Below are 27,773 nucleotides of genomic sequence, written 5' to 3'. Positions count from 1 at the left end.
TTTTTAATCTGTGTAAAGGCAGTTAAAAATTTCAATACTTACTTGAAAAATAATCAGTAAAACAGATTTTAGGAAAAATATCTTAAGGTTTCACTTTTCGTTCCTCACTGAATTTAAAGCGACGTCTATAATAAGAATTTAAGGTGCAAAACTTAAGCCTTGGGTCATAAGAAATATATTAATTATAGCATTTTCCACTGAGAAAACTATTGCAACATTGGTGCAATTAAGTGCAAATTTATCCTTTTTTCATTGATAATAAATAATTTAATCCTTTTTAAGGTTATGAGGTTATCACAACAATAAGGAATATGTAATTAAATTATTTGTTAACATTAAAAATATGTGAATTAATTTACATTCAATTGAACAGGCGTTACACTAGTTTTTCCAGTGAAAAACGCTAATAGTCGATTATTGGCCTCACATTCGACTGTGGTAAATTTTTTACGGCTTCAGGCTTAAAAAGCTTAAGTTTTATGCCTTAAATCTCATTATAGGCGCCGCTTAAACAAACCAATCAAATTAAAAGCCTATTTTCTAGTTGCATAGGCATAGTTATAAGATACTCATCATAATCGAAAATGAGAAGAATATTCGATTGCGATTGATCAAATCTTACAACTACATTTACAATTACGTTTACTAAATTATAGAATAGGTTTAAAAAATTTTACAACAATTGCAAAGCTGCTTTCTCTGCCGAACGCAGCCAATAATAATGATCGAGCAAGTTTGCGATTCGCCTGATCGGAAAAACGGCTCATAAAAAACAAAAGGAACGCAATGTTCCTGGCGGTTCTATAGACGCGCGTGATTGTACTGTTACAGAAAGGAAATCCTCGCGTACCGTTGCCGGAAGTGGCTCACCGGGTGGCCGGGTGTTGATCGGAAGTGCGCGAAAACCTTACGGATGGTCTTCGCGGTGCGGCCCACCCGGTACATCGGCGATCGAGAGAGTGTAGTGTGAGATCAATAATGAGACAGGTGCTCTCATTGGTGTAAAGCGATGCGGCGGAGCTGAGAGTTTTGTCGGGCGGCACTAGGGCTCATGAAAAGTGTATCCGGCGCGCGTAACGACGTCGTCGCCGTCAAGGACCAACGTGCCGCGAGACATTCGAGCGAGTTGGATCAGTGTAATTATAATGTAGTGCCAACTCTGCAGATGGATAAACAGGGATGACTGATAATTGCTGGAACTCTGGTGGTGGTAAGTGTTTTTTAATCGACATTGCACATTTTCTCTTGCAACTCGCTCGTTCTCTCTTTTTTTTAAATTCTTTCATCAATCCCTTGGGCAAATTAACGAAAACATCGAGCGGATTGGTTGAGATCCTCTCCCTGAGACGAAAATGGGATATTCCTATGTTTTCTCGCTTTAGGAGAATTTCGGGACGCCCGGTGTATGAAAATACGGATGTTATTTCGGTCTTATAATACACGAGATTAGATAAGTAACGCGAGGATAAATCAACCGAGGAGCGGACACACCATCAGTTGGCAGCTCAATTACGTTTATGTATATGTATATTACGAGATGCGAACGCTGATGGTGCCACTTCGACAAACGCAAAAACTTATTTTCCAACATAGTTAAGCCGTATATATAAATGTATTGGTAGTAATTTTTTATTCACCTTGTGCATAAAAATACTCTCGAGATACGAAAATAGCCTTGAAAACGTTGTAGGCGATAGGCAAACTGTTTTGAAATCTTTCGTTATGTGTTGAAAATATCAAAGATGATAACGTATTCCTCGCGAGTGATTTCGCTGATTTCGCATGATCACAAAGTTGCAAAATGATTATCTCAGAAAGTTTACCGTCTTATTATTTTCAGTTGCTCGCTTGATATTGTTTCGCCCGAGAGAACTCTGTTCTGTAAACTCTTCATCGTGTCGATCTTTCAACATTCACTGAGATATTATATTGAAGATCTCAGTTGACCCCTGTTCGATCACGCTATCTTAAGAGTATCTTCTAAACAATTGTTGAGTTTATTCAAGAGAGAATTCATAACCGACGAAATTGGCATCGCATACTTTTACATTATTTTTAATATTTTAAGTATTAAATTATCTTTTTCCATTTAATCGTCTATCACGAACTCTAGAACTCTATTAATTATATCAAAATTTTGACAATAAGATGCCAACTTCACGGAAGTTAATGATGTCCAGTAGATTAACTTTAATTTCAGTTTACTTTTTGTCCTTTTTTAATTTACAGAATTAGAAAAAAAGGTAAAATGTAAGTTAAATCGAGATTAAAATTAATTTACATTGATAGAAACAGGCATAAATCCAGTTTGCCGTTTTATTTAGCTGAGTGTCCAAAAGGGAGAGCTTTTTCTCCTGTGAGAATAATAGCGAATTCAGTCACTTGCATTACCTACACTAGATTAGTGCATACTAAATTAATACTGTTACATGAAATTAGCAAAGTTAAATGTACACTGAAAAAAATGTACTAAAGTTTAGTAATATATTTTAATAAACGTATTAAATTTTAATAAATGTTGTTTGAATAGTACTAATTCAATATTTACTAGATGTAAACATATATTTATTTGTATACAAGAATTAATTGGACTACCATTTTTTTATTGAAATATTTATTTATTTATATTTATTTATACATAAACATTTAATTAATATTATTTTAAAAAATATTGAAATTTAATAATTTTTTTATCAATGTAAAAGCATATAAATATTTTAAACGATTAAATAATGCGATATAATTGCGTTAATTAACAGAATATATTATTTTCATTGTCCAAGTTGATTATATTATACTACTACATTTAAATGCTTTATAGATATTTTCATTGTTCTTTTATTTATTTAAATATAAAGCAGCTTTTTTAATGTACTAATCCAGTGTGACCGATTTCATCATAAAATCCCCACTAATTGTAGATCTTGGGTGCTTTCCATTTAGAGACATAACGACACAAGTCAATATAAACGTTCTATCCTTCTTTGTATTTCACGTAATAAAGACAGAACGATATTTGTGTCACTAAATGAAAGACACCCCTTATAAACCACGTGACAACTCTGAACATTTCGACTAATACCTTCCGTTTTATTGCGTTTTATAACGTTAACCGACTAATATCTTTCGTTTTATCGCAAAGGGAAAATGCGGAGAATGGAGAGTACATTGTATCGACATATACAAGAGAATAAAAATATTGAATATTGAAAACAATGTATTTAATTCTTACAGCATACTCGCTTACGCAGGAATGCGATGATTATCGTGAAGTATGCGAACCGCTGCGTCCCGCGTTGCACTCGCGCATTCATTGATCAAACGCGATAGTTTTTCTCGTTTTTGTCACAACGAGAAACGTGATAGCGGCTAAGCGGAATAATAGATTTTTCCGAAATCATATTAATTAGTCATCCCTCAAATGTCGCCAGTTATGGAGAGAAGCACCGATAAAATTCGTGTTACTCTCAACAATCTCTGTCGCGTTTCCAGTATTGTCCGGCAAACAACAAGTTGATCGGTTCTCGACAGCATCGCGACAGCATGCCATTGGAGATGATCGTGTGGCACACTTTTTCGAAGGATGCAGAAGTTTCGGCTGATGGACGCGCGAGTAATGCATTCGCCGTGTAGGTAGAATCACCGTTCGCGAAATATCCTGAGCAACGTCTCACATTGTTGCTAGCGCCTCGCTTTCTCCGCGCCTTTTGTAGAACGAATGAAATTCCAACCGTTGCCAGTCGTGACACTTCTCCGATGTAAACGTCGCACGCGAAGCTGAAGATGCCGGTTGTTCGCTCGCAAAGGTAGCGAGGCCGACGGATAAAAAGTTTTTTACGTCAGTTAGGATAATCTGCGCGTGTACGTTAATCCCTCCAGATCTGATTTTATTAGAACCAAAAATGTTAACAAAATGTTTTTTTATTTGATTTAAGCACTTTAAATAAATAATTCATATTAAATAATTAATTTTTTTTTCAAATTTTGATTTTCTATTTTTTCAACGTATATATTATGTACATTTGATCTCGATAGAATGAAATAATTTCAACGGATAAATGTCGACAAATTTGGTGTACATTAAAATCTATACAGATTCTGAAGGGATTGAATCGACAGTAAGGTTTCCATTCTATATTCTTAACGACTCTAATTTAACACTATGTAATTACATTGTCAACACTATATAATTACGTTGCGTAGGTTTCGTACATGATAAAAAAAGCTGGGTAGAAGACAATGTATAACGATATATGTATGACGTTACTGTCATTAAGAGCTACAGAATAGGGGCCTCTTTAAATACTTTTAATGCGACGAAATCGAATATTCTCGGATTCGTCGCGCGACGTTACACGCCGTGTCGTAAAAGTCGCGCATTGTTTTCGATTGCACAATTAAAACTTGCGCCTCGGCGAACCGCGTCTGTCTATCTTCTTACTCGGCGAGTACGTTCGCCTATCCCAGGCACTACGAATAAAATAGCCTTGCCCCCGTTTTACATGAAAATTGTGGCCGACGACGAGTTCAATGACTGCGCTACTGCACTCGCGCGAGCGAGCGCGTTCACCCGCTCGGATTTATTCAACGGCCAGATGCGTTCCGAGCTGTCCATAGTGGGTCCGAAGTGGCTTTAATTGTTGCATACCGCGACATATGATCAATTATCCCATCACTTTCTCACTTCTCCCGTCGAATCCAAAGTCCGAACGCGCGGCGCCATTATTACCTGCGATCCGATCGCGATCGCGGAATGGAAAAAGATCGTTAAACATCCAACGAACAAAACAACGTTGCGCCGTTTGGTAACGCGCAACGGCCGGTCACGCATCGTGAACGTGTATAATGTCTTTAACGGATTGCAGTGATTCTCGAAAGTAACGGCGAGCAGTGCGACTCATTCACTCGTGTATACGTGTTGATAACAGAAGAGAGAGGGACGATCCTTGTTAAACCAATCTATGAAAATTGAAGCTCGTACTCTGATAAGAAAACCTTTCTGGTTGAAAACGAACTAGAAGATTCTGATCGTATCAATCAGAATTCTGGTCTTATCTCAACTACTCTGAAAAAGAATTTAATAAATTGTAATAAATATTTGTTTGAATAGTACTAATTAAATATTTACCAAATGTAAACATATGTTTATTTGATACAAAAAGAAGTAACTATCACTTTTTTATTGAATAAATATTTATTTTATACTAAAAAGAAATATATATTAAGAGTAATTTTTTTTGCTGTACGTTGAGAAACTCATTTAATTGAATCAATTGATTTTTTTGGATAAACAAGTTCATCAGATCAATGTTTATCAGAAACAAGAAAAATGTTGCAATAATCAAATGTTTTGCTTCAACTAAATTGTTTTATTGCATCAAAGGATTTTGTTTGTCAACTAAATAAATGAGTTTTTCAAATGATTTAACCAAAAAATTCTGATCACATTCATCATAATTCTGGTAATCTGAATTAAAATTATAATGGATTTAGCTAGAAAATCCTGATTCATCCATTTTCAACCAGAATTCCATTTAAAGCAATCAGACTCTCTTTTTCCTAGTGTATGATATACGTAAGTAAATCTTTTTGTTTGGCTGGCATGCGTATCGTTTCGCGAACTAGTGAATTTATGGAGATCTGTTATTGAAGATTTCATTTGTAAATATAAAAAAAAACGTACCGCTCACCGTGGACTTAGACGGGTTTAAATTCAAACGATAATTTTTTTCTGGGAAACTACGTCCCGCCGGTAGTTAACTAACCCTAGGGTGATTCTTTTCTCAGACAGTAGTTTTCATCCATAACGTGAATAATAAAGATGGAAAGGCACGCAACGCACGTAAACGTATACTTTGTGTAATGCGCAAATTATTTCTGTCCGCAGTTGATTCGACTAATTTTACGAGACGGTCTCCAAGTCGCACAATAGAATGTGGTTTATTCGCGGAGAGGATCGATGGGCAAGTTAAATCCAATCCGTTTGATCGAAATAGATAATACTTCGGCATAACGCGACTTCGTAAAACACTAATTATAGCACTCGGATTGCGCCGTTTATGACCCGTGGGATGTCCAGTTTATTGCGCGCGCGGTAATCATCAGCGGCTTCGGTAACATCGCATTTACGATCGAGGATGTTGTCAGTGGGCGTTGAATACCATTGTCGAAGCGTCTGGTAATTACAATCCCGAAGTTGACGTTCCTATCCGAATTTTCTACTTGGGAGAATTCGGATAGGAATAACGGTTTGTCGAGGACAAGCGTTCTCACTTTCCCCGCATTTTTCCTCGCTCGGATTCGTCCAAGGATAAATCTTTTGCGATGCAATTCGTTTTTGAAGTTTCTTACAAATCCACGCAAAGGAAGCATCGGCGCGTCTAAGTATTCGTTAGCACTTGGAGATGCTTCGCGGAAAAGGACGGTTCTGCTGAAGCATCTAAAAGATTTAGCTAAATACAAATCTGAAAATAATTTTGTTTAAAATAATTATGTGAAACGCTCAAACTTGTTGCTAGGATATTTGAGCATTGCTCGAATTTTCTATCCTGTTAACCCGGCGTCATTATGATGCTAAGCTATTACACGGACGTTGAGGTGAATCATGATAACCCGAATATTTTTTTGATCTATTCTCACAATGTCAACAATTTTAGAAAGTCTTAGCTCTAGCACAGGGCGGTTAGTTAAAATCTATGAAGTATGTAAGAAAATATAGATGTTAAAAATGTCTCGGGTCATTATGACTTAGTCACAATGGTGTGACACCGGGTTAAATGTCAAAGGTACAATAAATTTAATTTCTTAGATAGAGATAAATCACATTTTATTTGTACACTTAAATCTATAAATATAATGTCAAATTTCATCTAACGTGAGTCGCCACTGCTCCTACTAAATATATCATATTTTGGTAAAATCATAACACGATATGTGTCAAATATAACCATTGTTTTAATATAAAATAACGATATAATTGAGTAGGAGCAAATGGCGATTCACGTTAAGTTAAATTTGACACTATATTTTACAGTGTATCATTCATGTCAAGGTGTAAATCAACCCATTTCTATAGTTAGTTTCGAAGCAATCAACGTCCATATTAATGCACCTAGTAAATAATAAATTAAATCTGAATCAAATTTAATATATTGTCTTGAGTTGAATAGTTTAAACTCTATTGTTTTAATTAAATTAACAACATGTTAAATGGGAGCCATGGCGATCTATAGAAATGATTAAAACTAATTCAAATTGATATTGAGTATATGATTTTAATAGTGTACACAATTATTTTGATCGTCCAAAATCATTTTTAGATCTGTATCTAGTTAAATTTTTAGATATTTTAGCAAAATCGTTTTTTTCATCATTGAAATTTATATATAATATAATTTTGTCCTTCAGTCCCTATTTTGGAACTCTTAATGAGAATCAGTGTCAGTTATATTTGTCATTTCACACACTGAAAAAAAATTTACTAATATTTTTTCAAATAATACTTTATAGTAAATAAATATTAACTTAATAAAAAAAAGATAATTAAATTCAATCAAATTAACCCTCCAGCACTATTTTGTGTCTTTTAAGGCAATATCATGTTTTCTCAATTCTTATTCAGATTTCAATAAAAAATTAATAAAATGCGGTTTAGTTTTTATTACAAAAACTTATTGTATAAAGTTGTTCACAACAAGATTTTTTTCTGATTTTTATGTAGTCCGGAATCATAAAAAAATATATGCTGTTTTCTTCAACAGCCCAGAGAAAACAATGATCGAAAAATATCGGAAAGGTTAATAGTTTATGTATCAAATAAATATATGTATACTGTATAATAAATATATGTATATTTAGCAAATATTTATATTTACTTAAAACTATTCTAGTACTTATTAAAATTTATTCTTGCTCAGTGCAGCTTTTTTACCAGGTATAAAACCTGCATAACAATGTAACGACGTCAACACTTGTCATTAAGAGTATGGAATAGGAACCTTATTCTTGAAAAAATATCGCATACGAAAATAGAAAAATATATAATATATGTGACATATATTAAAGTAACCTTGTACATTTTTATATTTACGATTTTATATTTTTCAAGAAAACGGCCTTTGATCTTCACATATGCGAACAATAGGAAAATCGTGGTAAATTGCAACGCACAAATATCATCTTCTGCGAATACTTTGGCGCGTAATAGCATTATCTGGCATTTAATATCAGCTCTATCCGGCAACTTTTGCGATAGCTCGTTTCTCTTTACGTTTTTTCCGCACGGCTAATCCTTGCTTAATCTTTTTCTTTCCTTTTCTCGTTCTCTTCGCCTCGTCTTCATTTCTTTTATTCTGATATATCGCGTCGATTTCGCCATCAGATCAGTCGAAAAGATCAGATCTCAGAGCACATCGATCCGTATGCTATCGATTCTTATAGAGATCGTCGATACGTTTTTCGATTCTTATCGCAGATTCTTCGTTTCTTTTGCCACCGAAACATCACGGGCGAAAAGGTCGAAGTGTAATTCGCTGTGACTTGTTGTTGCAGGCGCTGGCGTCAAGATGGAGCACTTTCAGGCCACCCTGGACCCAAGGAAGCAGGAGTTGTTGGAGGCCCGCTTTCTCGGAGCGAGGGTGAGCTGCCTATAGCACGCACACGCGATTCTTTCTCTTCTATTCTCTCTTATCCCGTACAAAGATATTCTTCTTTGTCATTTTAAGAATGTCGAGGAGAGAAAAACTCAACATTGTGTAAAATAATGATGTTAGGCGATGACGAATCGTTCGCCTGACGACACTCGCCTAGCAGATTATCGCACAGCTTATTGATACACTATCGACTTTATCGACTTCGTACCGCTGAAACGAGTAATTAACTCGTGAGGCACGTGATCGCAGTAGTTGCCGTATGTCGGCGCGAAGCGACTTGCATTTCGTCCGCAAATTTTCCACTTATCGCTTTATCACGTGCTCGGGAGCGCGTCAACGTACATCACCAGAGTCGACCTTTATCTCATGACGAAACCGCGACGTTCCAATTGTCACGCACGTCGCCGCAACATGATTGTTCTCGTTCTCTCCATCACACCTGAGCTTTCTGCCGGTCCTTAATATCGGCGACAACGACGGGAGCGCTAGAGATCGGCTGCAGCTCGATCCTCTGATAAAATCCAACGATTATTATTATGTCATTGGCATAGAGCCAATAAATGCTGGAGTCAGGTCCGGCAGGTATTCATTAAGGAATGAAACGAGTCGCACGCGTAATAAAAGGAGATGTTCGTCCGAGATTTTATGAATCGACGTTCGCGTTATGCCGCTTCATGACATCGTCATTAATTGTTTTTCTTCTTTTTTTTTTATGATCTATCGATAGACATCCAGGTGTGAACGCGGCACAAGTTCCATGAGTATCTCTTATCTTGAGTAACTATGCAACACAATAACGCTAAAGTAATTTTGTAACTGTAGACACACGATGGAAACTACCGTTACTTTCTCTAAAAAGAAAAGTATCGAAATACGATATAATAAAGTAAGTAGATTCAAAGTCGATATTAAAATGCGGGCAACGCAAACCAGAATCGATATTTCGACGCGTAAACATTTCTTTTGTGCAAACAACGGAAAATAATTGAATGCGAAAGAGTAATTGTACGGTTTGATGATAACCAAAATGAACGATCGGTACGTTCAAAGCAAAATTTTGTTTGAATAAAAGAATTGTTTTACGCGCGGGGCAACATTGTTCTAGCACGTGTCGGTCATGTAACGCTTACATCAATATTTGCATTAATAACAATATTTTATGTTATATTTCGATAACGTAATGTGTAAACGAACCGTTAAATTTAAGCATATCTGGTCGTGATTAATTTATAACTGTACAATATCGCGCGCGAAGAATCGATATGATCACATATCACGATTCTAGTTCTTTTATACCGGAGACGATTCATTTCATGAGTACACGTCGATTCTATTTTCGGCAAATTATGACATCACGATATATAGAGAGTGTCCCGAACAAGGCTTTAACGTAAGAGATTCGCGTAGTTTCGTAGTGATTGTAATTCTGCGTTAAATTAACATGATACTCTCTAAAACTTTTAGAGTGAATTGTTACTCCGAAAAGTGAAATCTCACTCTTAAAGATTGAAAATTGAGCCACTTTTTTTTCAAGACTAGCTCAATTTTCATTCTTTACAGTGAGGAGTTTCCACTCCAAGGAATTTAGAGAGTATAATTAAAACATTTTTTCGATGCCATTTCAAGAATATAGAGCTCGTTTCTTCCAAATTTTTTTATCGTCCCAAGTCACATTGCATACTCGGCATAAAAGAAACTTAATCGTTTAATATATTATTTACCCGCCTATATCGATCGTACTTACATTTATTCAGACATTTAGTATCCGCGTTTCTCGATGACGTAACGCCGACAAAGAGTATCGACGAGCGGGTGTCATCCCCGCGGAGAGACGGGAGGGAATCAACTGTCTGTATAGCTAATACAGTACAGCTAATACAGTTAAGACGACATTATTAAACATGGTAGTATATTTGGTATAATGTGTCCATTTTTGAAATGGACGCCAGGTATGATCGTCGATTGGCTCTTATTCTGGATTTCTAAATCAGCCATATCACTTGAAGAAAATTGCAATAATATTCGGTGTCCCAGAAATGGAATCGATGGAATTGATGGGTTAAGCATGTATATAACAATTGGTAGAATAATATATACATAGCTATAGTGGAACGTTCACAGATATGCGGTATGTCTATATTATCGGCTCTGAAAGATGAAGAACAAGAGAAAAAGAAAAAGAGAAGGGAGGGGGGAGAGAGAATCGAAATTATATCCTGTTAAAGGGTAAAGTATAAGATCAGATCTTTTATGTGCAATACCTTGTATACATTTAACAAACCAACCAACCAACCAACCATCCAATCAACCAACCAACCAATTGGCCAACCGATTGACAGACCGACCGACTAACAGACAGATAGACAGATTGGCGACGTTGCCGGGTTACTCGCATTTGCGTATATGGTCCGCGCGCGAAGTAGTAACACATACATTTTGCATCCGTCACAACTTCGCGTTATGTCGCCCGCATCGAAGGAGAGAGGGGAGGGGGGGAGCAGTCGGTCATTTTATTATCGTTGCATCGCATCCGAAGAGCGGTGCGGTCGCACGAAAAGGTGTGGCCAATCGCGGTACGCCGTGCGATCGGTCCGCGTGCTATCGGAAACATAGCGGCCTGGGGTCGTGCGCGACGACGTCACGTGGCGCTCTCACTTAGAGCACGGCAGTCAAGTGCGCGAGCTCGACGCTCTCGCGCGCCCGCCGAGCCGCGTGAGTGACGGAGAGGCTGAGGAAGAAGGGGTGTGCTTAAGGGTGCTCTCACATGTTCGCCGACGTCACGGCCGATACTCTCTTTTCTTTCTCTAGGTCTGCATCTTTATTTCTAAAGTTACTATAGATATATCAAATGTATACCTATTCTCACTGTAAGTTCCAAAAGTGTATATATTAGTTTAGGGCGGTATTCATACTCTATTCTTATTTCGAGATTGTTTTAAGTAATATCTTAAGATTCTAATACGGCCCTCTGATTGGTTCGTAACTTCTTGAGACTGTACTTAAGACGGTCTTGCATATAAGATCTGAATACCGGTCTTAGTCACAGAAAACAGACCTTTATCTCTCTCTCTCTTTCTCTCTCTCTCTCTCTCTCGCGCGCGCGCGCACACACACACACACACACACACACACACACACACACATTGTTGACTATTATCTACTGTGTTTGCAGTGTCATTACCCCGCGTCCGTCTTCTTTCTTTGTACGTGATTAATCGCGTTCGGTAGAAAAAGCAGCAGCTTTGCAACTGTTATAAAATTCTTTAAGATTATTGGTTTATACTATTTAGATCCAGTGAGGAATTAACGGTAAGATTAATTATGAAAGAATTTCACAACAGTTGTAAAGCTCCTTTTTTTACTGAATGTAGTCTACCATTGGTGAGATTTTTTTTTTTTTTTTTTTTATCTGATCTGTGAATTTTATTCGCGGTTAGGAAGGATTACAATAGAACAAAGTAAAGAATGATAATATTCACGCATGAAAGCCGCTTAATACATGTAAGTAACCCACACCTACAACGTATCGACGCGCCTGCATTCGAGGCGATATTTCTCAGACATAACTTCGCTTGCAGGTAACTCGACTTGCCCAGGGTCGCCATCGACCTCTTTCGCGTTGGGATAAACCAAACGCCCGGAATTACTTTCGCGGTAATGCCTACGCAACAGGCTCAGATTTACGCGATAAATGTATATAAAGCGCCTACCTCGACTTTGCTCTCATACGAATACATGTTCATTCTCAAAATCGCTGGAAAAACAGCAGGTGATCCTTTGCGCTTCGTTTCTCATGCGTTTCTTTGTTCAACCGCTCATCCTTTTTCACTGAAGGACACGAGATATGCGTGCGCGCATAAACGCAGTTTCACCCACACCCACGCGACTGCGCGATGATGCAGCATGCACCGACATGCGACCGAGCTTCTTGCATCGCTTCAGGAATGTTACGGCGGTTACGGCTTCTTGTGATATGACAAGAAGTCCGAGGATCTGCCCTTGTTCTCGAACTTTCAACGAAAATACATAGCACGGGACTTCCGCTCATATTACTCATCTGCAACTAAATCTATTACAAAGGATATCGTTCTTTTTCTCAACTTGCAATTTATAATTAGATAAAACAGTCGCGTTCGTTATTTAAGGCGTCTCTCAGTCTCGAGACCTGTTAACCGGAAGTCCAAGTTTCTCGACTCGTGCTCTGTATATCGATCGTTCCTTTGGCTAAGCGAGAGAAAGAAATCCCGCCATGGAGCTTGCCGCCCGGCCGAAGTCCAATGGCGAAGATTTATACCTGCCCCTGCCCTGTTCGCTCGAATCGAAGTGAGACCTAAGTCGTTGCCGCCTGTCCTCTAGTCTACTGCTTGTCTACTAACCGTTTATACAACGCGGTCCCCTATTTGTAGAGACCCTAGAGGCCGCAAAGGTTTATGCTATTTATACAATGTCGAATCAAAGCCTTCGTAGTATTCCCGTTATACAATCACGCGATTGTTTCGCCGCAAGAACTCGTGATCGTTTGTTTGTGGATCTTATGTTCGCACTCGCAAACTGCTTGAATTATGGTTCATTATTCAAGAAACAAATTCTAGACAGATCTAGATAGGTTGTGACACTTGAAGCTTTAAGTCTTCAAGTACGAATAGTCGTGCGAATCTGTTGGCACTCTTGAAACAATAATGAAATAACTTCGTGTCAATTTAATGACTCTTATATTAGCTGTTAATTTAATTGTACTTGAAACTCAATCGGACTTTGTGCAGTTATTTTATTGAGGCATCCGCCTCAAATATCTCTCACCATCGAATATACGTCGGATCTCCACGTTGATACTTCGCATCTCTTTCCGGGACACCCGATGTATACGCGCGGGCACGGAAGGAATCCGTAGGTACCCGACATTTTGCAGTACTGTTCGTACCGGCGACGGGCATAGGTAGTTTCCAAGCGCGAGCATCATCCCTTCGTTTCCCTTCCACTTGGCCCAATATTCTCATCCTTATCTAACTCATTCCCCCCCGGTTTCTCCTCTGCCCTTCCTCGCCACATCCGCAGCGTCTCTTGCAACCCCACCCCTATTAGTTATTTTCTCGACGAGTCTCTCGCTCTCCTCTCTTCTATTTCTCCTCCCTATCCTCCCTCTCATCCCCCCTTTCTCTCTCTCTCTCTCTCTCTCTCTCTCTCTCTCTCTCTCTCTCTTTTGGAGTCACCTCTGTTGGTCTCCACATCCTTCGAGGATCGATCGAGAGGAGCTCAGCACTCTGTATATATATGTATATATATCCATTTCCAACCCCTTTCCTCCCCCCTTCAACTCCCTGTCGATTCCATTTGCCCAAAGTCCGCATAGAAACCCACCGTTCCCCATGTAAGTTACAAGCGGTATAGGTATCGCGCTGTAGAAGCGCTCCGCTGTATCCTGTATCCAAACGGTCTTTAATTAACCCTTTAGATACACCGGAATCGAATCTCCTACTCGACTCGCGCTAAAACAGTTTGCTTGAGCAAAAGTATGTTAGTTTACGCGTAACATAATCTCGAGGCTGCGTTCGATAAATAAATCAGGTGTTGTTTGGAATCGATTTCAATCAACTTTAAATAAAAGTAAGGCGACAACTCAATAAGCGTCGTGATTCATGTCGAAATTCTCAATACTTCGAAATATCCAGCAAGACTTTGCCATTTACTTTTTTCCCCCCCTCTCGACCGGACATCACACAACCGTCAAAATGGCCGACTTAGGCCGACTATCGACTCTTGATAAGTGCCATTGTAATCCAATGAAGAGTCCCAAGTCTCGCTGATCCGCTTGGCGGTTCGTCACTGATCAATCAACTACTTTCACTCTGTTATTATGCAACATTCAAAACTGCCGTTTTGTCCCGTCACTATTTACAGACTCATGAAGTCTTGATCCTTAACTGGTTTGACAGGATTCTAAACCTTGTGTAAAAAATGTATACCTATGATATTTGTACAACTGGGCTTGGTGAAATATAGATCAAAATAAATCCAGTTAATATTTATTTCTATGCTGTCTCAGTGATAAAATTCTTTTCTCATTTTTACCGAAAATGTAGTTTAATTTTATTCTTGATTCTAACTCATCTTCCAGTTCTAAGAATTAGAAAAAGAAGAAGAACAAATTGATCCGATATTAAAGTTAATTTACGTTTATAGAAACAGATGTTAGACTGATATTTATATTCCGTTCTTATTGGAGAACTGTCTCAAGTAATATCTTAAGCTACTAATACGATGTCCGATTGGTTCATGACAGCTTAAGATTTGTACTTGAGAGAGTTAAAATATAACAGACTATGAATACCGGCCTTAAAGCGTGAGATGCACGGAACCGAGGAAGGTGCCGCAGGACGCAGAAGCTGTCGTCAAGTTGGCAATGATCGAGCGAGCTTTCGCCGCACTGTGTTGCCGCTCCTTCTTCGGTACATGGCGGTGCATAGTGATATCAACGATCGCATAATAGCAGCAGACTCAGACTCGCATTGTATGTTTATTGGGCGAGCGTCGAATTAAATTCGCGCGTTACATACGGCGCGAGTCCGTGATTTTCATCAGCTCGATTATTCCGCTGATTAAATCGCCGATCAGACTAGTTCGATGCTTCGCTGAGGCTCTTCCTTGAGACGCTAGACAACATCCCGTTGTCGCTTGCCACGTCGAAACTGTTTTTCGTATATTCGAGATTTCTTGCCATTCCTCCGTTCCTCGTTACAGACTTCTAGCTGCTTCACCCTATACATGCAATACAGTATTTAGTACGCGCGACGTATACGTAGTACGTACCCGCTATCGATCCCGGACCTTAATAGGTATAAAGTTAGCGTCTAGAGTCGGTGTACCAGTGTGGTGGGTGTCTTCTGGCGAATGCATCCAGTAACAATATGGCGGCTCCGACCGCTTCGAGATGCGCCGGGTACCCGCGAATAATTTCACTCGAGCTTCGAAAATCGATTTCCCATTCGCGGAACTGTTTGATGGAGAATGATCGCAAGGAATTCGCACGGAGTACGTTTCACGCAAATGCGAATCTTTTTTTGTATTCTCTGTATTGAGAGTCTTTCTATTCCAATTCAAATCATAGCACTCTTGACTGTGGGTCAAGTCTATAGAGTGTCAAATTTAACTTAATTTATGGGCGGTATTTATAATCGGTTTTTATTTCATCGATTTGATCGTCTTCAGTAATTAAGATGCTAATGCTAATGCGAATCTCTGATTGGTTCGTGACATCTCAAGACTGAACTTAAGACGGTCTTGAATATAAAATCTGATGACCGGCCTAAATCGTCACTGCTCTTACTTAAAAATAACGACATAATTGAGGAGCAGATGTAGCGACTTACATTAGATTAAATTTGACACTATAAAGAATTTTCTTTTAAAATTTACCCTGAAAATATAATGGCGAAAAATAAATTGCGGTACAATACAATATTTTAAAGATTTTTACATATACATCAGTAAAATTAATTAAACTTATTTTATACACTCAGAGAAAAGGTTATTTCGATTCAAAGAAATTTTCTTAGATATACGGTTAAAGAAAAAATTTCTTTGATTTAAACATTATTTTTTTAGATTAAATAAAATTTATTTGACTTAAAGAAATTATGCTCAAATCCAAGAAATCATGATTTGGACGTCATTTCTTAGATTTGATAGCAAAGAAAATTTTTTTAAATCGAAGCTATCTTTTCTCTGGATATTTTATTATAATAAATTTTATCAATGAATGAGAGAGATTTACATTAAAATTCTTCGAAGTACAATGTTATCCCACGATTATTATATTTTCAGAGTAAACCTAAAGAAAAAAATTCTCTCCGTGTATAGATTTACAGTGCAGTCGTAATTCATCTTTCAAAATTATTGTATTACATCATAAATTTTTGCATCACTTTACTTAATTTAAGTGATATATATTATTCTTAAAAAGAATTGATATCAACAACGGATGTCAAATTAAATCAGAAATTAAAGAATGTAAGTGATAGTATCTTTAATTTTTATATGATTTACAGAATCGATTACGTTTCACGTAAATGCGATTAACTATAAAGTTGGGCATAAACATTGGTTCGAAGATGTAATGGACAAAAAAACGAGAGATTAAACATATGTGGATTAATCATGATTAATTACGTCGCGTGAATAATCGCTCATTCGGCGATTTTATTAATCGACTAACAACGGCAAACGATGCATCGCGCCGGAAATGCAGCAGTCACGCTGATTTAGGAGGAACGCATCGGAGCTGCGCTAATGGGAGGACCGCGCCATTGCCGATTCGATCCCACCGTAAATAAGAGATTCGGATAATAATACGTGGTCGCCGAATACCGATCGAATTAACATCATCATTATCTGTTTGCTCATTAATGGTGTTATTTAACCGTACCGTTATTAACGTACTATTCGAAAATACGTATTCACGCGACCGCGAAATATGAAAAACTGCGAGATCATAGTCGCGATGCGATGGTACAAATATAAAGTTCGCGCACTCGGTCCATTGTCGCAATTACTTAAATTGTTCCCTATATTTAAATAGTTTGCCGCTTCCTTTCGTGCTCGATTAAACCATAGCTCGGCGGAGGATCGGGAGTTGGTCGAAATGTGAACGATATATTACAAATCTCTCGTTGGTATTCTTATCCCGTTACACTTGTACATTCTCTATTTATAATCCGTGTTATGACTGCAGAACAGCGAGGGAGACGAGATTTCCCTACCTAGTAGAATCATCAGGGTTGCCAGGGTTTTACAAAACTGGAAATCGGAGAAATGTCAGGGAAATTAAAAACGGTATTCAGGGAATTTTGCCAAATTTTCTGAAAAATAAAAATTCTTGGCTTTAAAGAAGTTCAATGTGTATACGTCACATTGGAGTTTTGGAATACTAACAACAATTGACAAATGCAAGTAGTGTTTAGCAACATTAATAGTAATTTACATTGCTATGTTAAACTGCTCAACAAAATATTAACAGTTTCACATTCCATATCAGGATGAGACTAAAAAAAATTTCAAAGTGTTAAAAAAATGAAAGCTTCAGAGTAAGTTATGAAACTTTATAGTAACTAAGGAAAAGTTATGGAATTTTTAGGGTGAGAAATTTGTGGCAACCCTGTAACGATAGAATCTTCTACAGATATCTCGCGATCTCTCAAATATTTCTTATTAGATGACTATGCGGAATCTCTATGTATCCATTTTGTCGATCTTAAATCTGTCTTTGAACTTATGTTGAATACGATTATTACGAGCGAGGTGTTTTACATAGGCAGGCTTTTGTTTACGTGTCCTAAGATCGTTTGTCCGACAGGTGAAACCGAGCGAGTTCGCTCAGAAGCGAATCATGTAAATTTGCCTTCACGCGACTCAATGCGGGTTTTCGCGGTACACGAAAGAATTCGCCGCAAGGTCGACGGAGGCGAAGCGGATGGAAGGAGCGGAAGCGAGAGGCGGAGGGTGAGAGACGGACGGAGTGAGGTCGATGGAGGCGAAAGGGGACGGGCAGGGGTGTTATTGCGTGGTAGTGTGGTTAAACGTATTGATCCCAATCACTACGATATGTCCAGGCTCCGCTTCGCTGCGAGCACTATGGCCGGGTCATCGCCAGAAAACGAGATTCTGACCCAAGTGTTACATACTTTGAGACAATGGATAAAAGTATTTCACTTTATTCGCTTCTCATTCTTCTCTCGGTCGGTATGTCCAAGACGGTGACAATGAACATTACTTCGAAGTCGGCTCGAAATCGGACTTGAATCGAGAATATCTTACGAATGGCGACTACACTCGACCAACTTCACTCCATAACAATGATGATTTGAAAGTTCATGGCGAGAGCCTTATTTAATTAGTTTTTTTCCATCAACGACGAAAAGTCGCTCGACTCATTCAACGGTCATCCCCAAGTGGTCTCTGTGCTTTTTTTTTTCTGCCTTTTCGAGGAGCGCTGTGCCTCGAAATGGAAATCGCGGATCGATGACGAGGTGTCGCTGAAGTGAGACACAGCGAGAACGTAGTCGACGCTTACGTAATGGCCTTCGGGCGCTTTTAAGGCGTACGCAAGCACCATGCCGCGTCGCTCGCGATTAATCGGAGCACGCGGAGACACGTGATGTAAAAAAATCTGGCAACAGCGTGCGCGTTACCGCGGTATTCCCTCCGCATATTCGTAATATCGTGTCGCTGTCGCTGTCGCGCGAGTTCGGTATTATGAACGTTACGCGCTCTAATTGGACCCTACGTATTATCAGCCCACCAATCGTGATTCTCCATCTGGCTCCTGTCTTTCTCTTCTTCGCATCATTTTATTCGTTTATGGTTACGTTTAATTATTTCGTTAGAAAGACGTAATTGTGCCGATTTCTCGACATTAAATCAATCTTCAAATCCGCGATTAATATAATCTGTATATAATTGACTAAATATATAAATTATAAAAATTTTCTGCCAATAAATTTTACCTTCAGGCGTAATTCAACTGTTTTAATCAATATGTAATCAAGCACTAATGCCACTAATTTTATCAGATTTCGTGGTGATTGAGAGGTGTAATATTTGTTTCATTTTATTTTTGTATATGGTTTTATTTTATTTTATTTTATTTTATTGTAGTTTCATGAGAATTGATAGCTGTTTTGTGAGTGAAATGAGCGCAACCCTTTCCTGAACGCGCCGGAGAATTCCGCGAGAAGCTTCTGGTTTTGCGATCGATGTGACGCTCTCTCTCTGCGGCAAACCGTTGGTCGCTGAAGTTTCCCGCTGGACCAATGGGCTACCTATCCTTCGGAAGGATCCTGCATACTCAGCACGATGTTTATCAGCACAAAAAGTATTCCTGTCGCATTACGAAATGAATTGTATCAGAAGCTTACAAAATTAATTAAAAGATGCTTACGTTTCTCTCTTAAGCGAAAGAACATTTTGCAATGTTTTTGCTTCAAGCTATAACGTTCTTCTATTCTCCTTCTTTTATTATTTTTTTCTATCATTGCGATCCTTCTTTTCATTTTTATGATCTTTAAGAAATGCATATAAGCTAACATTATTTCACATATTTGCAATCATAGAACTATAGACATCAACATACTTATTGAATTATTCTCCTATTCTAATTTTATTTCAATTCTAATCTTATTCTTCTTAAATTAGATATATGATTTTATATGAATAAGCATTCGAAGAAAGTTTGATAAAAGCTGCTTATCGAAGATGATACGTTGACGTATGAATTTTTCGAAAGGGTTCGACCGGAAAATCCTCTCGAGATAGATATATATCCACTAAAGACTCAGCCGTCATATCATCGTCATCATCATTATCACTGTCATCGTCATTGTTATTGTCGGTAATGCAGAGACACGGTGCGCGAGTCGATACGAGAAAACCACCCCTCTCGCTCATGTACTCGCACGAAGTGGCGTGCATGCAATAGCGTAACACCGGTGAGAGACCAGACGGTCGGTCGACGTGCCGCCTATTTATATACACTCCGCGCTCGCCGTCCAGTCGAGCGACGACGATCGTGTCGCGTCGTCTCGCATCGGGAGGAGCCGAAAGCATGCTCTCTCTCTCTCTCCCTCCCTCCCGCGCCGTCAGCTGCACCTGCCGCGCGCCGCCACCCGCTGGCCGTGTCTCGCCACTTGGGACGCAGCCGCCGAGGGCGACAGATCACGCCGTCTCCCGCTCTCAGCTGAGCCGCTGAGCCGAGCCGCTTTACATCGGGCAGTAAAATGCCAGCCACGCTTGCGTACGTTGGCGGCTTTACAATGATAATGATAACGGGAGTATATATATCTGGTTCACCGTCCGTAGGATCCCAATTGCACTGGGAGCCTTGGCTAATTAAGCCTGATTAGCGATTTCCTGCCCCACTCCTAATCATTGCCCCAGTTTTGTATCAGACTGCCGTTAATGTCGCACGTGTTTTAACGTCACTCAGTGTTTTTCTAAAATGCTAGTAATTTTACAGCACGATTAACACTTCGGACTCGTCGTTACATTTGTTACTTTAAGGAAATTGCATATTAAGTTGTTGGCGTAAGTTTAGAATTTTGTAGAGCGCGAAACTTTATGGATTATTAGAATAACGTATTGAATAAATAATACAGTTTTCTTAGAGAGACTTTTCGAGACATTTTAAATCCATCCTGAAAGAATCTCGAGTATCTTGATTTAGTTGTTTAGCGGTTCGGCTAAAAGCGGGGGAGGGACGCGATCGATTAATCACAGGAACATGCCTGAGGAAGGTACCGAAAACATACTTTTCACGGGCCGCTTGGCATCCCCGTGCGGATACGCGGAAATCGAATGAACACCTCGATAGCCCGCTTCCGGGGGTCGCCTACAGATGCCCCGATTCTTTCCGCTCGCTGCGCCTCGTAGGTCGGAATCGACTCGATGGGGACCGCGCGCGGATTCTTCCCTTTCTTCGTCTCTCTCTCTCTCTTTCTCTCTCACGCTCTCCTCTCTTGCATTGCTTTCAACTTCCCCCCTCGGTCGTCGCGCTTGCAACGCTCGGCCGCCTGGCTCGGTAGCGAACTCGTGCGAATTCGGCCTAATCGGGCCGTCTCGTCTGTCGGGCGAGAACGCACGAGCGCCACGCGCGATGCCGCAAGCTCTCCTTAGCCGTGGGCGTGATTGGCCGACTGAACAATGAAGCGGGCGGTGGGGCAACTCACACACATACACACATGGCTCGAGAATCGGTAAAAGGGAACGGGGGAGATCCTCCGCGAGTGGAAGGCCCTCTCTTCCTCCCCCTCCCCCTCTCTCTCCCTGTATGAAATTCATTGCGGATAATATATGCGCCGTTACCGCGTATTAATCTGTTTATCCGGCATGGAGTTTTGGCACGCGGTACGGAATACATTCAATGCGAGGTGAAAAAGGCTCGATCGGATACGCTAAGCGGACATTCTTCAGCTGTTAAACACTTCAATGTTGCTCCTTCTGTATTGTTTACGGAACGTAACGTTAAAGTGTAATCTCGTTTTGGGAACAAGAAAAAAGGTGTATTTAATATTGTATTATTGTTTAAATTCTTTTTTTTTTTTTTTTTTTTTTTCGGAGTGTATCTCTGAAAATTCTGTCATTCCTAAAGAGAGAGATCTTACTGTGTTGGAATAAAATCCAATCCGAAGAATTTAGAGGCAATGATTCGTACTTTCCAATGGATTCCCTACAGGGAGAGGAATTTGGACAAAGAAATTTACTAGAAAGAAGATGAGTCAGCGGTATGTTTTTGTATTTGCATATGCTATTGTATTCCCGATGCGCTTAGTACTCCATGATGTAATCGTGGTGTTGTAAATACTGTAGTTCTGGCTTACGGTTGGCAACGCTGGTGCGAACGAATTTGCGGATCGTTCCTCGCGAACCTCGTCCTTCTGCTCTCTCTCTCTCTCTCTCTCTCTCTCTCTCTCTCTCTCTCTCTCTCTCTCTCTTTCATGTTGTAGTCCTGCGAGAACACACGAGTGCTGCCGAGTTCCTCCGATTACGGGACGCGGTTGACCGAGGAGGGTGAAGGGCACTGTCCCGATGCTACACCCCTGGTAGGGTGACCTCCGTTTGTTCCCCGTTCCGCGCTTCGAAGAAACTCGATAACCGAGGCGACTCTCGGTGGCTCTCGCTTCTCGAGATCGCGAAGACGAACGCGAGATCCGAAACAGTACTCGCAAATATCGACGTAACAGTGACTTTTGAGATCTTGCACAGGATTTTTCATTCCAACGACAAAACTAACATTGCTTTCTGAAAGCAACTCGCATTGCTTTCAAATAGAATAACTATTATTTTAGGAAATGATATATTTTCGACTGAAAGCATAAAAAAGAATCTCTTATCATTAATCACTACGAGAGGTCGATTCATTCGTTGATAATTTATCTGTAAACTATATATGATTGTTCTTTAATTGATGAAAATCCACCGAAATAGGGAGATTATCGACAGACACTCGTTAAGTATTATTTCAAGCAACGCGAATATATCTATTATTGTCTCGCGATCGACAGTCCTTTGGATGATTAGATATTCCTTTCCCGAAGGTTCTCGCTTTCTTTGAAATGTATATCCCACGAAGGCGCTGCGTGACCTACAGTCTTGTAGGCGAGGGAGATTCATGAACGCAGGCAGGCAGGTAGGCAAGCAAGCAGGCAAAGCAAGCAGGCGAGGAAGCAAGTAAGCAAGCAAGCAAGTCTGCATGTCCCCCGTATTGATCCTTTCGATAGTAAGTGGGCACTACGCGCATTGTATGGAAGGTTTCTACATACCTACCTACCAACCTTGGGAACGCCGAATACACATGTAAGCATCATAGAAGAGAAGCTCCCGGAGTCTTCTTCCCGAGAAATCTCTCTTCTCCATCGTGAGCGCGCGGTTAGTGTTTTTCCAGCCTTCCCGATGATCGTTACGGCGGCCCCATCGGGTTCTCGGAACTTCGAAACTGGTATCGTTGCTTCTCTCACGAACCTTTTTTACGAATCGCCGCGCATCCTTCCGCGCAACGCGCCTTCTCGTGTCTACCGAGTGTCTCGACAGAATTTCGGGTTCTCTCGACTGAGGTACTTTCGTTAATGCGTAGTTGAAAACTTTCCGTTTGCAAGCCGGAGCGACGTCACGGACGTCGTGAATAATGCCACTGGGCAAGTAATCATTTTTAATTGTCGACAGTTTTCTCTAATGATTTGATTTAAGAACCGTCATATTTAAATGAATTTTATTCATATCGAATAGAGCGATGACTGTCGATTTTATTTTCACTCAGAAATACAGACGTGATATGAATATTTGTTTATATAACTTTTTTTCCGTTTAGGGTTATTATATCTTAATTACAAGAAAAGAGTATATATGCACGTCTTTTAAAAAAAGATGATAAGAGGATGGAAGGAGAGAATATAATTTTTTTCATGCGTTAAATGTAGATATTTGATGAAATATAATTTTTACTGGCAATTCTTATTAATATAATTTTATAAATTAATAATTGTTACGATCTCCAAAAGCGCACATGTACTTTTAAAGTGCGACTAATAACTCTATCACTATTTCAAATTTGTAGAGTTCCGTGTTAAAATTTCGGCAAATCATTCGCAAGATCACCATAAAACTAGAAATCAGGAAAGCCAGAGAATTTTTGCAAAATTTTCTATAAAATTAAAATTCTTTGCTCTAAAGAAGTTTAATATATGTATCATCATCACAGTTTTCAAATTAATTATCAACTTAATAATTAACAATGCAAGCAGTGTTAGCAACATTAACAGTAATTTAATACCCTATTTTGTAACTCTTTTAACGACTGTAACGTTACAGTTAGTCAAGAATTACAGAATAAGCCTCTATATTGGTACATTAAATTGATCTTTCAACAAAATAAATTTAACCAAATCACGGACGAAAGTAGAAAAAAATTGCAAAATATTGAAAATCAGAGAAAATGATGAAATTTTGTTTGAAAATCATGGAAAAGTTATCGAATGTTAGAATGAGGAATTAGTGACAATCCTGATTCGGGATAGAACCGCGTGCACAAGTCAGTGATCCATAGGCGCGGCAAATGTCGACAGGCGTATTCTAGGAGCCGCGTATTAAGGTCCACAGACTACGGGCTTCCCGTAGCTGTCGGAGGATTAATCGGCTAGGAATCCATGGAATGGAGAGCGAAGCGACGGCCAATGGGCGGCCGACGACGAGGCGAAACGGACGGTGCACTCGAGAGATGTGCACCATACGATGCAACGCGGTAACGGGAGACGCCCTGAGCCCGCAATCTGCATTACCGTCTGCTTTTACCGCCACATTGAACTTCTTTCGCCGACTGCTGATATATCGACGCCTGTGAGTAGCGAAGAAAGCAGAGACAGGGGAAATACTTGTCTTCCTCTCTCTCGCTCCGTCTCGTTCTCACTCTCATGGTGATTTCGCTCGCTCCCGTCCCATTTGCGCTTCCGTCTCTGCACCGTCAACGGTACGATAGATAGGCATGCTTATCGAAATATCGATACTGGCTGACTCTTCGATGTCAAGTATCTCGGCGGTACTAGGGTAACGTTATGCCGTTGTCGATTCATAGAACGAATGTGCTCTTTCAGGTGCTTATACCGAGAATCGCTTTGCGTCCTCGAATAGATAACGCGTCTGTACAACTTGTCGTCAACTATCTTAAAGACAATTTATACGCGACTTTTAAATGTCTCCAAGTTGGAAATAAAAATCCGAATGAATCAAGAGGAGCATTCTGATGAATTTTTGATTATAAAAAAAAGTATTATTGAGAAGAAAGAAACGTGTTATTAAATAATTAATTTGAATAATTCGATGCGTTTGAAACGCGTGTTGAGTAGATAAATCTTCAATTTGCGGTCGTGCGAGGAAAATGACGCGAAGAAAAGACGCATTTGCATACGCGAGGTAGCTGGGACTATTGAAATACGGATCTCGTGCGTACTTCGTGACAAGAAGGGAGCAAAGGTTTACCGCACGAAACTGGCGTTCCTTTACCGACAGCCAATTTAACACGGACAAAACTCGCTTAAACTTTAAGTCTTCACCGCGTCTTCATCTTCATTCCTTTTTTGCGCGTTCCATGAAAGGCAGGCACATGGTTCACAATCTCGTTTCCCGTGTGGAACCTGTGGCGTGTTTAGCTTCACGAAAAATCTCGAACGCAAATGATTCCGATTAAACTCGACAAAGACGATTAACTTAATCGGTGCGATTGCGAAGTTTATAACTATATCATTGTCTCTTTAAATTTCAGTTTTTTTTTTTGCAAGTTTCCCCCCCATTCTGCTTCATTCTGAGTATAAAGTTGCATCCAAAATATTTTTGCTTCTGCTATTCAGTTTTAAATTCTCTCAGATGTAATGTCAACTGCACAATGGACGCGATGAACGATAAGTGAGCGATATCCAAGAAGAGCTCTGCTTTGCATCGTCACGTGAGAAAAAGCTGAGCTTTCATTGGATATCGCTCGTTGCTCATCGCGTTCAATGTGCAGTAAACATAAGGCTAGTATATCAGACTATTCATTAAAGAGAGATATTAGATTAAAAGATTAAAAGATTAAAATTTGATCAACAAAAGGAGCTAAAATTTCTTTATCCTCATTGGTCAAATTTCAATCTTTAATTTCAATCTTCAATGCGTAATTTGATTCCGGTCTAACGCAGATTGTGAGCTGGTATTGCAATATAAGAATTCACTGTATATAGAAAAAAGTCATCGTCTCTAATTTAAACTTTTTTTGAAATAACAAAAAATTAATTGTATCTAATAGAATGGAATACTGAAGGTTTTATTTGACAAATTAATCAGAGTTTGGTGAAAGTTATTCTGCAAGTAAGTCTGTGCAAGAACAATCGAAGGAAAACTAGGCATGACACAGAGATTCTCTGGACCTCTCGCCAACTCGCGATATTGAAGCTCAATCTAATCGACGACAGGCGATAGAAAGATTTGGAAAGCAAGAATCGACCAAATAAATCCACTTGGTTCAAATATCGCTCTCTTACTTCAAAAGTAGCACAAACTTTACAAATTAAGCTTCTCAGAAAAGAGGAAAAACTATTTTTCAGTTTGATAGAAAATTATTGACTGATCAAAAATATCGATAGAAAGATTATTTCTTAACATGATAAACTGTCATTTTTTGCTATTTTTGTTTCTCTTTAAAAAATGATTTTTTTATTGTAACGATTTTTTAAGCCATTTTTTTTATTGTATTGATTTTGACGATTTTTTTAGGAAATTAAATTATTCTAATGTATGATAATTAATGTTTTCTTAACTCATTCGTAATAATATCTCGAAAATCACGTTTTTTAATTGTGTCACTTTTGAAGTAAGAAAACGATATATGTTTGATAATTAATCACTCGAAGAATATTAATTGATCGCTACAATTATTTTGAGTCACATTTTAGTGTACATTTCCAGACAAGAGACGTCAATATTTTAAAGCTTGCGTGATGTTCGATAAACATCCTAATTCCGGATGATCGAGAAGCTATTTAATATTTCGTGAATGTTCGACAGTAATAGCGAACTATGGTGACTTTAGAACACGATATTATATAGATGCAACAAGTATATTCAGTAAAGATAATTACATACCAAAACGAAGAATCGTTCTTTTAGACGAAAGTATTTTTATTGAAAGTGTTAATTGCCTGGATGATTTACTCTTCTTTTTTTTCGCCTATAAGATTGAACCAGCTCGTTAAAACCGGTCATTGATCGCGCTGACCGCACTAGATTCGTTGCGTCCATTCATCATTTTCTTGTTCGTCTTAACTCGTTTGAAAAGAGCGAACGAATAATAGCGACAACTACACATGACAGCCGTCCGTTAAACTCGATCGACATTTTTGTGTCCTGACCATTTACACGTATCTACAAACGCTATAATCGTTTTGTGTCAGGAGACGTCGTTTATATAATTTCATCGAAATGAACAGCAAGCAAGGACGATGGTTTAGATCCGTCACTTCCGCCGTACATTTGTAGTGTAGCAGAACGTTAACTGATAAGATATCTTCTAACGCTATTGCTGCTAGTCATACCACTTGCAATTTTAGTTGTTGTTATGTGCCACTTTGTTAGTCATCCTTTTTCGACACGCTACCCGTATGTAAAAAAAAGATTATACATTGTAAGAAATTACATAGTGTAAGTGCACAAGGCAGAGAGAGGAGAGAACGGTAGCTGGTATAATCATTATATTGTCTCTCATAAACGCATCCTGCATCACTTTTGTCATCGCTTTATCTTAATTCTATATGTATATATATATACACACACACACACACACACGCGCGCGCGCGCGCGCACGCACACACGTTACATTTTTGTCCTCGACTCATTCTCCTTTTTGTATCATCACTTGAATATTTTACAGCTTTGGTGAAATATTCGATGAATTTCTTTTCCAGCAGAATATAAGAGAATTCTCAAAAATGTCAGGGACTTGAAGATTACACACATGATTCCGCGAGACTCATGTATGTAATTCAATACATAGAACACGATGGACTTTGTCCATATCTAAATAGTATGTCAAACGTAGTCAACAAAAATGAA

General features: G+C 39.0%; 1 protein-coding gene across 5 annotated transcripts in view; it reads left to right on the top strand.

Annotated features, from left to right (window-relative positions):
* The window catches only part of LOC108693167 (serine/threonine-protein kinase tousled-like 2), a 58,282-nt gene that overhangs the window by 6,823 nt on the left and 23,686 nt on the right, over nt 1–27,773 (top strand). For 4 of the 5 annotated variants that reach the window (XM_018201961.1, XM_018201960.1, XM_018201959.1 and 1 more), the window contains exons 2-3: nt 832–1,210; nt 8,551–8,636. In XM_018201961.1, coding sequence (XP_018057450.1) covers nt 1,180–1,210; nt 8,551–8,636 — 117 coding nt within the window. In that variant the 5' untranslated portion in view covers nt 832–1,179. The remainder of the gene's footprint in view (nt 1–831; nt 1,211–8,550; nt 8,637–27,773) is intronic. The other variant, XM_018201963.1, reaches the window with a different exon arrangement.

This window comes from Atta colombica, unplaced genomic scaffold, assembly GCF_001594045.1.
Source record: "Atta colombica isolate Treedump-2 unplaced genomic scaffold, Acol1.0 scaffold88, whole genome shotgun sequence".
Taxonomy (NCBI): domain Eukaryota; kingdom Metazoa; phylum Arthropoda; class Insecta; order Hymenoptera; family Formicidae; genus Atta; species Atta colombica.
This window is presented reverse-complemented; position numbering and strand designations above follow the sequence as displayed.